Genomic DNA, 12,695 nt, shown 5'->3' on the forward strand with positions numbered 1-12,695 from the left:
TATTGAATAAAGACAGGTATCTGGTTATAAGACAGAAAAGTCGGAAATCTGAAAACACATTACAGGGAAGAGATTTTATGAAGTTTATAATCTTTTATAATCTCTTTGAATCACTTTACATAATGGTGTAAGGATTGAAAACAGACTAGAGGTGTAAAATGTCTAGTTATGTCTATACATTTATTTAATAAAATGTCAAAGGAGAGCTAAAAACCGGAAATAACAGATTAGACATCAATAGAAGGAGAGAAACAGTGTTATGTTCATCCAGTGGAATGTTAATCAGCAATGACTAACATTGAACTACTGATTCAAGCAATAACATGGATGAGTAGCAGAAACATTGGGTTGAGTCACAGAAGACTTACACGAGAGTATATACTGTGTGATTCCATTTATATGATCATCTAAAATAGGCAAAAGTAATCTATGGAAGGAAAAATTGGAGCCATCGTTACCTCTGGGGCTGGGGGTGAAGAGTTCATGGAGATAGGGCTTGAGGGAACTGTCTAAGAATGATAATACTCTATGTCTTAAGAGAGGTTTGGGTTATTTGGGTATATGCATTTCTCAGAACTCATTAAATGGTATGGTTAAGATTTGTCCATTTCATCATACATAAATTTTACTTTGAAATGTACATAAATATTGAACCTTGGTTAATGATAAGAGTGCTGAAGTGTTTAGGGTTAATACTGATATCTGCAAATTACTTTGAAATGCATAAAAAAGATGGGTTGAGGCTAGATAAATAATGGATAGATAATTATAGTAGGTAAGTGATGAAGCTAATAAAGTATTGTTTCAGTGGTGGTCTGAGGATGTACATTATACAATTCTTTCAACTTTTCTGTACATTTGAAAATTTTTATTGTAAAATGTAGGGGCAAGTTTGAAACTCTGAATGCAAATAAAACCCTCGGATGACTGTGGTCTACCAATATGGGAGTCAGCGATTAAGAGGCTAGGGTTCTGAATCAGAGCTTTGAGTCTGAATCCTATTAGTTGGATCTTTTATTAGTTTTGAGAACTTCGGTAAATCATAAGTTTTGCTCTTCTAAAAATATGAGTAGTATCTAGAGTTTTATGAAAATTAAATGGGTTAGATAAGGTAGCATATTTATCAAGATGTTTGGCAGATAATTACCTTTCACTAAAGGTTACTGTAAAAAAGTCAAAGGAGCATGCAGAAAACACTGCAATTAACACTATAGTTTCATTGTCCTATAAGAGCCAATTCTACTAAGTAAAAATACTTTCTAGCAAATATTGGATGTCTTTTTCTATAACCCTCCAAAGGGTAGAAATGTTGAACGTTAACTATTTTTAAATATTTAAATATTTTCTTTCACATAAATAAATAATGTAGGCTCCAGAATTTTTTTTTCCTGATTTCATAACTTCAGAGCAATTCTAACTCAGTACATTTTTGGTGTACCTTTGTCAAAATCCTGAGGTAGGAGATAGGAAAACAAAATGTATTGAGACATAGTTTTTACTTATGGAGAGTTTATAATCTATAATTTAATGTTTCATTGTTCTTTAGAGGCAAAATGCTATACCAAGCAAGTAGGTTAAAATATGCCTTTATCTTAAATAGGTAGACTCTAGATAGGAAATAGATATATCTCTAGAATAGAATTAATAGAACATCCCATGTTGATGAAAATGTTCTGTATCTGTGCTGTCTGGCATGGTAACCAGTAGTCACATATGGCTATTGAGAACTTGAAATGTGGCTCGTGTAATGGAGAAACTACACTTTATTTAATTTTGATTTAGCCATGTGTGGCTAGAGGGTATCAGATTGGATAGTGCATCTCTGGAGTGTGCTTCTAAAACTATGGGAGAAAAAAAGCCAGTTATTTATAATTTTCAATCTGTTATGAATTAGTATTTTTGTAGACTGCAGTAAAATTGCTGCAAAGATGAAAAAATCAAAGACATGCAAAATACATTCTCAGTTTTTCTTGATATTAGATTCAGTAGACAAAATAACTATGTCAAAACTGCTGTAAAAATTTCTAAACACTCTCAGCTTGTGTATTTTATGTCATGTGCCAATGACAAATAGTTTTTAGACTGGCAGTGGTCATGGACTACTCTTTGAGCTAAGTAGAGATCTCTTGCTTAATGTCCCTATGAATAACTTCCTAAAATCAAGAAAATTCCTAGTAATTTTCTTTTACAGATTTAAGAACAATTCAATAATATATTACTGATACAATAGTTAACACTCTTTATAGCAAGTCTTGTCTGGGACTGATGGACCTTGACAGTGTAATGTGGACAACTTAACAGTGGATTGGGAAGATTTATTTGATCCAGTGAAGCCATTTTTGCAGTTGGAGGTATAACCTGAAAAATCCTTCCTTCTATAAAGTTCAGCCCGACGTTTACAGCAGCCAAATTTACTCAGCAACAGAAAGAAATCTCTTCGGAATGTCTTTGTGAAAATGGCATACAGAAATGGATTGGCACAAGAATTGACAGGATAAAAAAGAACCAGTAAAACTTTAGAATTAGTTACTGTGATGAGGGGCACTTTGAAGGCAGCTGAGATGGCAAAAAAGGAGATAGGTGCCATGCAAGTGAAATCAGTGAAGATGAGGATTGCCATTTTCTTAGCAATCTTTGTGTCTTTGTTGGTAGCTATCAGTTCTGGATTTTGAACTGCAAAATAAATTTTAATGTAGCAAGCACAGATGATGATGAAGGCTACCACATTGAGTATCAGAATGGTTAATATGTAGACCTGTGAGAGAGTGGTTTCCACATCCATAGGGAGGCAAATGCTGACCTTCATGTAACTGCTGACACCCATAAGGGGCAACAGAGCAATTAGAGTAGAAAAGAGCCATCCTCCAAGCATAATTGGAATAGCATGTCTCAATCTCAGCTTTTGGTCCAGCTGAATAGCATAGGTGATGGTGTGCCATCTTTCTAGAGTGATGACGGTGAGGGTGTAGACAGAAAGTTCACTCGCAAATACAGTGAAGAAGCCAGCAGCACTGCACCCACTCCCTGTCTGCCAATCTATGGCATGGTTATAATACTGGCCCTTGGTTTGGGAATCAACTGAGGCAATGAGCAGCAGATAAAGTCCCATGCAAAAGTCTGCAAAGGAGAGATTGCACATGAGAAATCGGGGTACTGTGAGTTTATAACGACTGGTCAAGAGAACAAAGAGGACAGTCATGTTTCCTGTGATGGCTAGGATGTTAATCAGCCAAATCAGGACCCTGAGGAAATCATAGCCCATGATATCTTCACAGGGATTAAAAGCGTCCGGTTCAGGAGCACATCGGGGTGTCTTGGGTGAGCAGAAACCATAATCATAATCCCAGCCACTCAGTTCACTCTCAGCAAAGATGGCGGAATAACTGCAAGAAGAATATTGGCTTGATGTAAATGTCAGAGAATTTCTACAATTCTGAGTATTTAAAAAATTTAAGAATCATCCTTAATGTTTTTTTAAAGCCTAAGAAACAAAGGAGAACAAAGCCACAGTAGCCTTAGCCTTACATTTATAAGCTATCAGAGAACTCTGATTTGATATAGAAGTTCCTTAAGAAGGGAATGAAAAGCCATTTACACTGTTAATATATATACATATCATAGAGGCAAAGACTTAATGAAGCTGTTTACAGAGGATGATTTTCTTTAGAAAACACATTTAGAGACACAAGATATGCTTGGGAAATCTAAAAGAATCCTTTCTTGGCATTTTCTTAGCCATTTATCTCATTTAGTTGCTAGCGAAACTGGTACCAAGCTGTTTGTAGTAGAACACAAATGGAATTGGAAGGCTCATGTTGTTGAAAATCATCAGCTAGTGGTGGATGTGTTTGCACTTAAGTCCCTGGTTTATCAAATATCCCAACTGAGAAATAGGAACCAAGGATAGATCATTAGAAACCTAAGAAAAGAGGAAGAATGTGGTTGTGGGCAGTAGAAAGAAAGAGTGAAAATAGATACTTCTTAGGGGTATAAGTCAAAGACAGAGAGTGGACTGTCCCTAGTAAAGGAATGGTCCCTCCTCGGCCACTCTCAATGCCACTGTTACTTCCTAAGTCCAGATTTTTATCCTTATGGGGCAATTACATTAGTTTTTTCCTTACATCTTTCCTTCAGTTTTAGCCCTGTGCCCAGCCCATCTTATATGGTCCTCCTCGAATGGTCTTTCCTAAATACAAATTTATTAATTTTCCTTACCTAACTCAAACCTTCTGCAGGTTCTCATGACTATGGGATAAAACCCAGACTCCCTGTGATGTCCTCCCCTGCTGTCCTTGGTCTGGGTTTTGCCTACCTCCCCAGTCTTATCTCTTAGAAAAATTCAGAGCATGGGCTCTGGAGCTAGACTGCCAGGATGCAGTCCCAGCATGGCTGTTCAGAGGCTGTGTCAACCTGGGGGAGTTAATTAATCTCTGCTTCAAGTTCTTCATTTGCTGAGTAGGGATAATAATCATACCTTCCTTAGAGTGGTGCTAAAGATAAGTGCATTAATATGTGTAGAATGTTTAGAATAATTCTTGACAAGATAAAGATGAGGGTTTTATTATCATCTCTTGCAAATACCCCGTGTAACCTTCATAAAATGACTCTTAGCTCTCCGAATTCCCCTATTTTCATCCCACTGCTTTTGTGTTCTTTCTTCTACCTGGAACTTCCTTCTTCTCATCCATAAAGACAAGCTCTTCTATGAAGCCTTTCCTGATTTTACTCCCCAAGTATTATTCTTCTTCCTGCCAGTATTGTGGTTATCAAAACAGTGGAATTAAGTGACGATGTCTGTCTGTCTTCTCCTAATTGTCTATTAGCTTCTTAAAGGTAGGAGTGAGGTCTGATTTACTTCTAAAATCCCAGTGCCTAGCACAGTTGTGGCTCAGAGTGTTCATGGAATAAATGTTTGTGGAGTGAATAAATCTAAACCAAGATGATCTCCAGGTTCTGAAAGAAATTGAGAGGATGCAGGGACAATGAGCATGTACTGCACGATGCCTGGAGGCTGAACAGATTTTCTCTTTGCCCACGCTCTGCTAATACAACCTTGGGAGCTGGAGAAATGGGCAGCTTTCTGTCAAGGCCATAATACATATTTGTGTAATGCACAAGGAACATTATGGTTACTTACACGTTAAAAGAGTATTTTACTTTCAAAACCTAACTGCTCATAGTCTGTATTGGAAAGTATATACTTTATTCAGTGTAAAATAATTGGAGTGGATAAAATAATTGTTCTGAGAAATACAGTATGGAAGGGAATGGACACAGATTTAGAAAATCTGTGACTTGGGACTCCAAAAATGTGTTATTAGCATAGAGACCACTTTGGAAGTAGAAAAGAGGTCCTGCTATGTCAAAAGACCTTATGGGAACCTCTTCTGTTTCGGTATTACATATCTTTGTAAACAACACATTTGTCCTCATCTCATGGACATTAATGTAATTACCTGTTTTTTAATCTTTAGAGAGAAGCCAGTTACAGAGAACTATTAAAGAAAATAGATCATTAGTTTCTTAGCATTAGAAAGTATTTTAAAAACCAAGATTAAAGGATGTGGCTTTCCCAAGGTGGAAAAGCCTTGGACAGTGGCAGCACCAGGCCTTCATATCTACAGTCCAGAGGCCTGCCTCTCAGTGCTGTTCAAAGTGTGGTCCCTGGACCACTTCCATCCGATCGCCAAGGGGTTGGTTAACACCCTGGCGTTACCCCAAACCCTGAATCCAGATCTCTAGGGGCAAAGCCCAGGAATCTTTGTTTTAAGCAAGTTCTCTTGATGATTCATACAAAATAGCCTTTATTAAAGCAGGTAGAAACTTTTCACCTATTTCTGATTTTTTTACTCCTTCCCATTATCAAAACTACTTCAGCTATTAAAAGCACTAATTTAAAACTTCTAAAAATTCTACCACGATATCTGAATAATTTATATCAACAAGAAGATAAATATATCCCCTTTCTCTTGTCTTTTGTCTCCCCCCCACCCCCAGGCATATGTCTGGCGGATTTTGTCATTGCTGATTTGTCTTCCAACCAAATACCCATTTCTTGCTACCTAATTTGTGTCCTGAGATGGCTCCTGAGGACAGCAACATGCTTATTGCCAAAGCCCAGTGTGGAGCTATCTTTAGTACTGGAGGCTATGATAGGGCGTGTGAATGGACTCACACAGACTTAATATTAAGTTAGAGGAAGGACAGCAAGAGAGAAAGAAGAAAAGACGGGGATTTTAGGAGGACAGTGGTGTCAGGCACAGCAGCGAGGATGCATTATCTTGAGAGAACAGGGAAGGCTTAGAATTTCTGGCTCTAGAATTTCTAAACTCCAGGGATTCGAGAACGACGATCTGGTGGGAAGTGGAGGTAGGAGATTTATCGTAAAAATATGTTCACAGGGAGAAGACGTTTTAAACTTAGATTATTTTAGTTAGCTTTGGGGCTGCTAGAAATTAGGGGACTTGTCTTAAAGCAGGGCTAGTATAGCAGATGCAGTGTTGTGTGCTCATCTGAGAAGGGTTAGGGTGGGGGCTGATTATTGAGGGTGTATTAAAACCTCTACTCCCCACAATCATTCCTTGGCTATTATCCAGCAACAGTTACCTGTTGATGAGAATAAAGCCCTACAGTTGCAGAAGGGACTGAGAGAAGAGTGCGAAGGGTGATGAGAAGGAACACTGGAGGCAGGTGGTGTCAGACCTAATGAAGGAAAAGGAAGAGAAGGAGACAGAATGGCACTTATCTACCCTCGGGGCTGCCACATTCTTTAACAGCTCCTTTCATTTTCATGGTTCTCAAAACCAAGTGATATTTCATACGCTGTTCCACACAGGTGAGGAAAACGTCTCAAAAAGGACGTTTTGTCCAGTGATATTCAGTATTACATGAGTGCTCCTGCCAAGGATTCATAGCCAACTCTGAGGAACCACAAGGTTCAGGGTCCTTTCATCGTATCACCTTGCTGCTACTAACCAGGGAATTCATGGGAAAGGAAAAGAAGAGAAAATAAAGAGATTGGGAGAGGGTCTCAGAGGGGCCTCTGGTTTTGTCGTCTGAAACATGGGGGGGAGGGTCATAAAATTACTAAATCATCCTATATGTGTCATAGGGACACCAGGATTATTTTTTGAGGCAGGTTATTTTTGCATTTGAAGTTAAGTGAAATGCTGAAGCAGCCAACATTTATAGCAGAAAAATGTTAAAAAGTTAGTAAAATAAAAATGCACCTGCATTCATTGCATGTTAGTGATAGCATTAAGACTAATTTTAAGCCCATGAGAAGACTGCAGTCAAGGTGGCCTACATTTCTTTTAAGGGAAGTGGAGGCTACTTTTAGAAGTTATGTTTGCAATCAGTTAATCTTTGTGGAAGGGATGCTGACCATATGACTAGTGAAAATTTCTACAATGAAATCATAATTTATGCCAGACTTTAGTATATAGTATCAAAACATCTGCAAATAAAATTTTAATTTTTGAGAATTAATAGAAAATAAACATTTAGGATAAACAGTATTTTTTAACAGTTGAAAGAGAAATTTAGCTGGATGCTAGTTGCAAAGAAAAAATTCCCATTTTTAAACTATTAAAAAATACTTTGCAAACATCCCTCTAACCACGAAAATCACTGGCGTTGATAATAAGGTGCACACAGAATAAAAGATGACTTCTGTTTCTTGGCATGTAAATACTTACAGTGTTTCATTATTTGATCTCCTTACTGTACTTTCACATTGTTTGGAAATGTTTTCAAAAATAGAAAATGAAAAATTCTGTCTGAAAGAGAAGAGGTTAAAAGAAAAGGCAGGTGAGCTTTTGGTCTTTAAACCCAATCATGTGTCTTATTTACGCTTTATTCATCCAGATCCTTTACCTGTTACGCCAGCATCATGTTCTGCGCTATTGTCCTAACTGAAACCCTTCCTGAGGAAAGACTAAAGGCTTCTGAATTGTCATGAGAGTACTTCCAGCTTGGATAAGATGCTTCTGGATACTAAATGTTTTGTACGGGTTCTAGAGATGAAAAAAAATTTGTCATAGCAAATCATGGATTTTTCAGTGCTTATTAGAAGCTACCTTTGTGGTGCGTTAAGGTTTGCTCCCTTGCTACTCTCCTTTCCACATCAGCTTTGATTAACAATTAACCATTTGGAATTTATGGCTTTGAATTACAACTGGGCATCTCCTTTCTTAAGGATCAGAAGATGTTGGAGCTGATATTTGATCTGAATTTTAGGCTCTTATGTGCAGAAACATACATGGAAGCTCCTTACTTCCTCATCGTTCACTTTAAGAATTTTACCCGATTAAAAGAGGAGAAATGCCAAGAAAATACTGGAAGGCCTGTACTTAGGGAGGCACAAACGAATATGGAAATAGGGGGAAGGAGGGCAGGCTGTAAGAGCGTCAGCCTCTACTGGGGAGGGAGAGAAGTGAGGCAGTTGAGAATGGACATCTCTATGTTTCCTTCTCTCATACTAATAAGACAGTTTCTTGTTGGGATAACTGTACAAAAGCAGGAAAGTGGGAAATATGTCGGAATTGTTTGACCTTCTTGACTTGCTTTCAAAAATTAATCAACTTGTTATATTGTAAATCCTCAAACTTGGGTTAAACTGAGTATGTGTGTGTTTAATGCTGGTGTTGTGTCTGACACTTAGAGATATTGTATGAACACATCCACAGTAAACAGGAAATGTGGGTATTCTTGGTTTTCAGATAATAGAACCAGGTGCTGTCTGCTCTTCTTTGAAATTTTAACCATAGATACCAAAGAAGTCTTGAGGCCATCTGCCCAGGTGGCTGTGTGTATTAGCCTGTCAGAAGAGTGACTTTGGGTTTGCACAGACATTCCATAAGCCCACATTTAGGCTCTCTATCTTCACGAATATTTAAAGCTTCCAGCTTTAAGGGTAGCAGACGGAGTCAGTTTAAGTTTGTAATTCCAATCAAGGCAACCTGCATGTAACTACATTCCCATCTCTTCTGATACTGGCTCCTAATTGCATGGTCCTTTTTTTTTTTTTCTCTGCCCAGAAGTAGTTAGTCTCTCACATCAATTGGAATAAAAATTTCTGAACTATAAAGTTTTTACACGCTAGAAGAAATATAACCTCCTTGCCAAAAAAGTCTAGGTGTCTAGGATAAGCCAGAAATCGGTATCATTCTCCTAATTGGTCAGTTGCCAGCTCTGCTAACTTCTAATCCATCTTCCACCCTGCTGAGTGATATTTTATAGAAGAAAATTTGAGTAATTTTGCTTTAAATTCTTCATGGGTCTCCATCCTCTAAATAACTTGGCCTGGCCCACATCTCCCTGGTTTCCTCTCCTGACTCATTTCTCTTCATGTACCCATAAATCTTGTTCCAGTTTTTCTGAATGACTTTGACCTACTGTTTCTTGCCTTTGTGTTTTCATGTGAACCATTCTATCTTCTTGGCATACTTTTCTTTACTCTTGTCTGGGCAACTCCTCTTCCTCAAGACTCAGCCTAGGTCACTTCCCTCCGGAGCCTTCTGTAAGCCCTGCTGCCATTTAGAAGCTCCTCCTTTCTCTGTGTTCCCAGAGCACTCTGTTCTGTTCTCAGCTCTGTCAAAACATTTGCTTAACACAGCTGTCTGTGACTTATCTTAGCATCTTCAGACTTTTGCATGGTGTTTGGAACATGGTAAGTGTTCAATTAATGTTCTTGGAAGCTCATTTAATGGTGTATGACTCTTTGAATACAGGAAGCATTTTGTCTTCTCAGCTACCCCAAAGGCTTCAGGTAGAACCAAACCACCTATGCGAGGCACAGATAATACAAGCTCATTGATTAATTACAAATAATTACTTTTGTTTGTTCCAAACAAAGACGGCAGTATCTTAGTATCACTCAGTACCTTATCTAATTAATTGACTGAGAATATCTCCTTAGGCTGTAATAGTAACCCTTTAGGGCAATGTTTTTCTGACTGTGAGTTGTGACTCCTTAGTGTGTCCTGAAAACTGGCATTAATAACAAACATAAAATAGGATGAAATAGACAAGAACATATATCCAAGTGTAGCACATAAAAATAAGTATTGCTTTGCTTCATTTAAGTTACACGTGATAGGTATTGGATTGCAGTGTAAAAAAGGGTATTTCTTATTATGCATCTTAATCAAAATGTCTGGAACACAATGCTTTAAGAAAAGAATGAAATTCTGCCACCCATTCTGAATTTAAGTGAATCAGTTAGATGCCTTCTGCTGGACACACACCTGGCAGGAGCTCATGCCCTTTCTGTTTCCCATACTAAGCTAACACTTAGGAAGCTGAGATTCTGTTCTGAAATAGAAGATGCTCTTCTGCTGGGAGAGAAATAGCCTTAAAAAATCTATAATATTTTGTGTCCATTTTAAAAATTAAAGACATTAAGTTTTACCCTCCTGGGCCTAATCCCCACACTTCATTAAAAATGGTGCTCTCTGATAAGGATCGGAACTAATTGATCTTGGAGATGCAGGTTTTGTACTCCATTTTGCAATTGCTAAAATAGGCTATAATTCAGTTTACCCAGCATTGGCTACAGAGGTCTTCTGGCTGAAGGGCGAATCAACTATTTGGGAACGATTTTCACAAGAGACTAGGACATTTTATTTTCTTCTGTCTGTCTGGAAGTGATCCTGTGGCTGTGGAGGTGGCCTCAAAGGCAGGGAGTGAAGGAGCAGGGGGCTGTCTACCCGGTGACCATTTTGAGATCTGAGTTTCTGCCGCAGCTTAGTGGTGGCAGCCTTTACCTTTCTTTTTAAAAAAAATTTTAAAATTTATTTATTTTTACTTACTCTTTTGTTGGCAAGTTTCTAAAAGCACAGCAGTGGCTGGGGTAAGTCAACATAGCGTCCAGGAGATTGGTAAATTTTTCTCTTGATGGCAATTTTTTTAGAGAATAAGATGATGTGGCAATTAGTGTCTGAATGGACTCCAGCCCATAGCTCGGCAGGGCCTGCAATTTGGTAGAAGAAACATCCCTGAACAATAAAGGGAAGAAAGGCTTTTTATTTATTTTATACATTTTATTCAGGGAATGAGACCTCCTCTCAACAACAGTATCATTCTGGGTTCTGAGGAATCTTTTCTTCATCTTGCTTTCCCCCTAATTTTCCATTTCAGTTACTCTCATTAAAATCTGAATTCAAAAGCCTATATTCTGTGGGGGTTTTTCCTCATTATTAAGCACCCCATTATTCTTTTCAAGACTGAGTATAGCTCCTTGTACCTGGCATACATTTATTAGGACTCTCTCTCTCCCCCCTTCTTGATTCCTTTTCTCCACCCTTTCTCTCTCTCTACTTCTCTCCACTTAACAGTAGTGAAATAACTGCCCGCTTTGTGAGACAGCAAGCACATGCAGTGACATCAGCTTTTGTGCCGTACGCAGGTGGAAAGTCAGGGCTTCAGATGCCTCAGTCTTTGATTGGCCAAGCCCTGCAGGCGAGGTTTTCATGAAGCATAGGCTGGTTCTTCTATTAGGAGCTGCTGTGTGGCATCAGCCATCATCTACCTGGGAAGCAGAATGTGCGTTCTCTAATGGCAAACTGGACTCATCTGTTCACAGCAAGCAAACACTCTGCCATGTGGAAATCTCAGCCTTTGTAAACAAGGTCTTGAACTCCTCAGTTAAGGAGACTTGAAGCAATGTCCAAGAAAATTCACAACACATGAAAAGTCATGAGGAAGAGGAGTCAGTGGGAATTTAAAAATTCTGCTCATCTTCCGAGTAGCTGCTGCTGATGCCCTGTGAAGTTTTCCTGCAGCACAGCTCCCCTCCACAGTCTGCCCCAATACCTAGTGCCTGGTACATGGCAGGGGATCAGTAGGGGATCCTTGGAAGAGTAACTTGATGACATGGAATGATAACTGGTGTAGGCCTTCAGTGGAACAACTAAGGCAGCAGGATTTGCCTCAGGGGCTTCAGGCTTTCCTGCTTTTGTGTCCTTGTTGATTTAGGTAACCAGTGTTCTGATTCTGCTTCATATAGTCATAATCCCCCATGTGTTAGGGGTTGAGCACAGGACTCTGCAGACTTGGTGGTGGTTTGGTTGGTTGGTTTTTTGAATGGGTACATTTAAAATTAGGATCTTAGAAATGGCAAGGCCTAATCACAAAGGAATGAGCCTCTGATAGTTGATTTTCAGTCTTAGTGACACACCAGAGGCGAAAATATTTTTGTGGTGTGGGTGGAATGGATGCTTCTAGATACTAGTCAAATCCTAGGGTGTAATGAGAACAACCACTTGGGAAGGAAGAAGCCTAGGACTAGTGCCACAGTTCTGGGCATGACAGCATAGGTGTCCGTAGTGCTCACAGTCATTTCTAAGCAGCTAACCAAGCAGCTCTTTCAGCAAAGACTCATTCAGGGGTCTTGGTACCAGACTAATTCAGACGTGTTCCATGTCTGAGACAGAGGCATCTCTCTTTGGACAGTGGCTAAGCAGGTGACCAGCTTGCTCTAAGAGCTCTGCCCACAGGGCATGCTAGACTAGAGAATATTCAGCCAACCTACAAGAATCTGAGTCTAGTGTACTTTGAATACGAGACATATAAAAAGAACCCAAGGATAAGGTAGCCAGAAACCAAGAGAGCAAAAAAGGCAGTGGGCAAGAGCCACAAGGTCATGGAAGCCACAAGTGAGCAGAAGTCATGAGATTGAGTGAAGAGCAGAGAGA

General features: G+C 39.0%; 1 protein-coding gene across 1 annotated transcript in view; it reads right to left on the bottom strand.

Moving 5' to 3' along the window:
- Positions 1-2,230: 2,230 nt before the first annotated feature.
- LHCGR (luteinizing hormone/choriogonadotropin receptor) overlaps positions 2,231-12,695 on the bottom strand; it is a 53,656-nt gene continuing 43,191 nt past the window's right edge. The window contains exons 9-11 of the mRNA XM_003787910.1: positions 10,812-10,997; positions 7,698-7,778; positions 2,231-3,383 (exon numbers count right to left, since the gene is read on the bottom strand). Of these exons, the coding sequence (XP_003787958.1) occupies positions 2,231-3,383; positions 7,698-7,778; positions 10,812-10,997 (1,420 nt within the window). The remainder of the gene's footprint in view (positions 3,384-7,697; positions 7,779-10,811; positions 10,998-12,695) is intronic.

Source organism: Otolemur garnettii, unplaced genomic scaffold (genome assembly GCF_000181295.1).
Source record: "Otolemur garnettii isolate 467f Iridium unplaced genomic scaffold, OtoGar3 scaffold00024, whole genome shotgun sequence".
NCBI classification, from domain to species: Eukaryota; Metazoa; Chordata; class Mammalia; order Primates; family Galagidae; genus Otolemur; species Otolemur garnettii.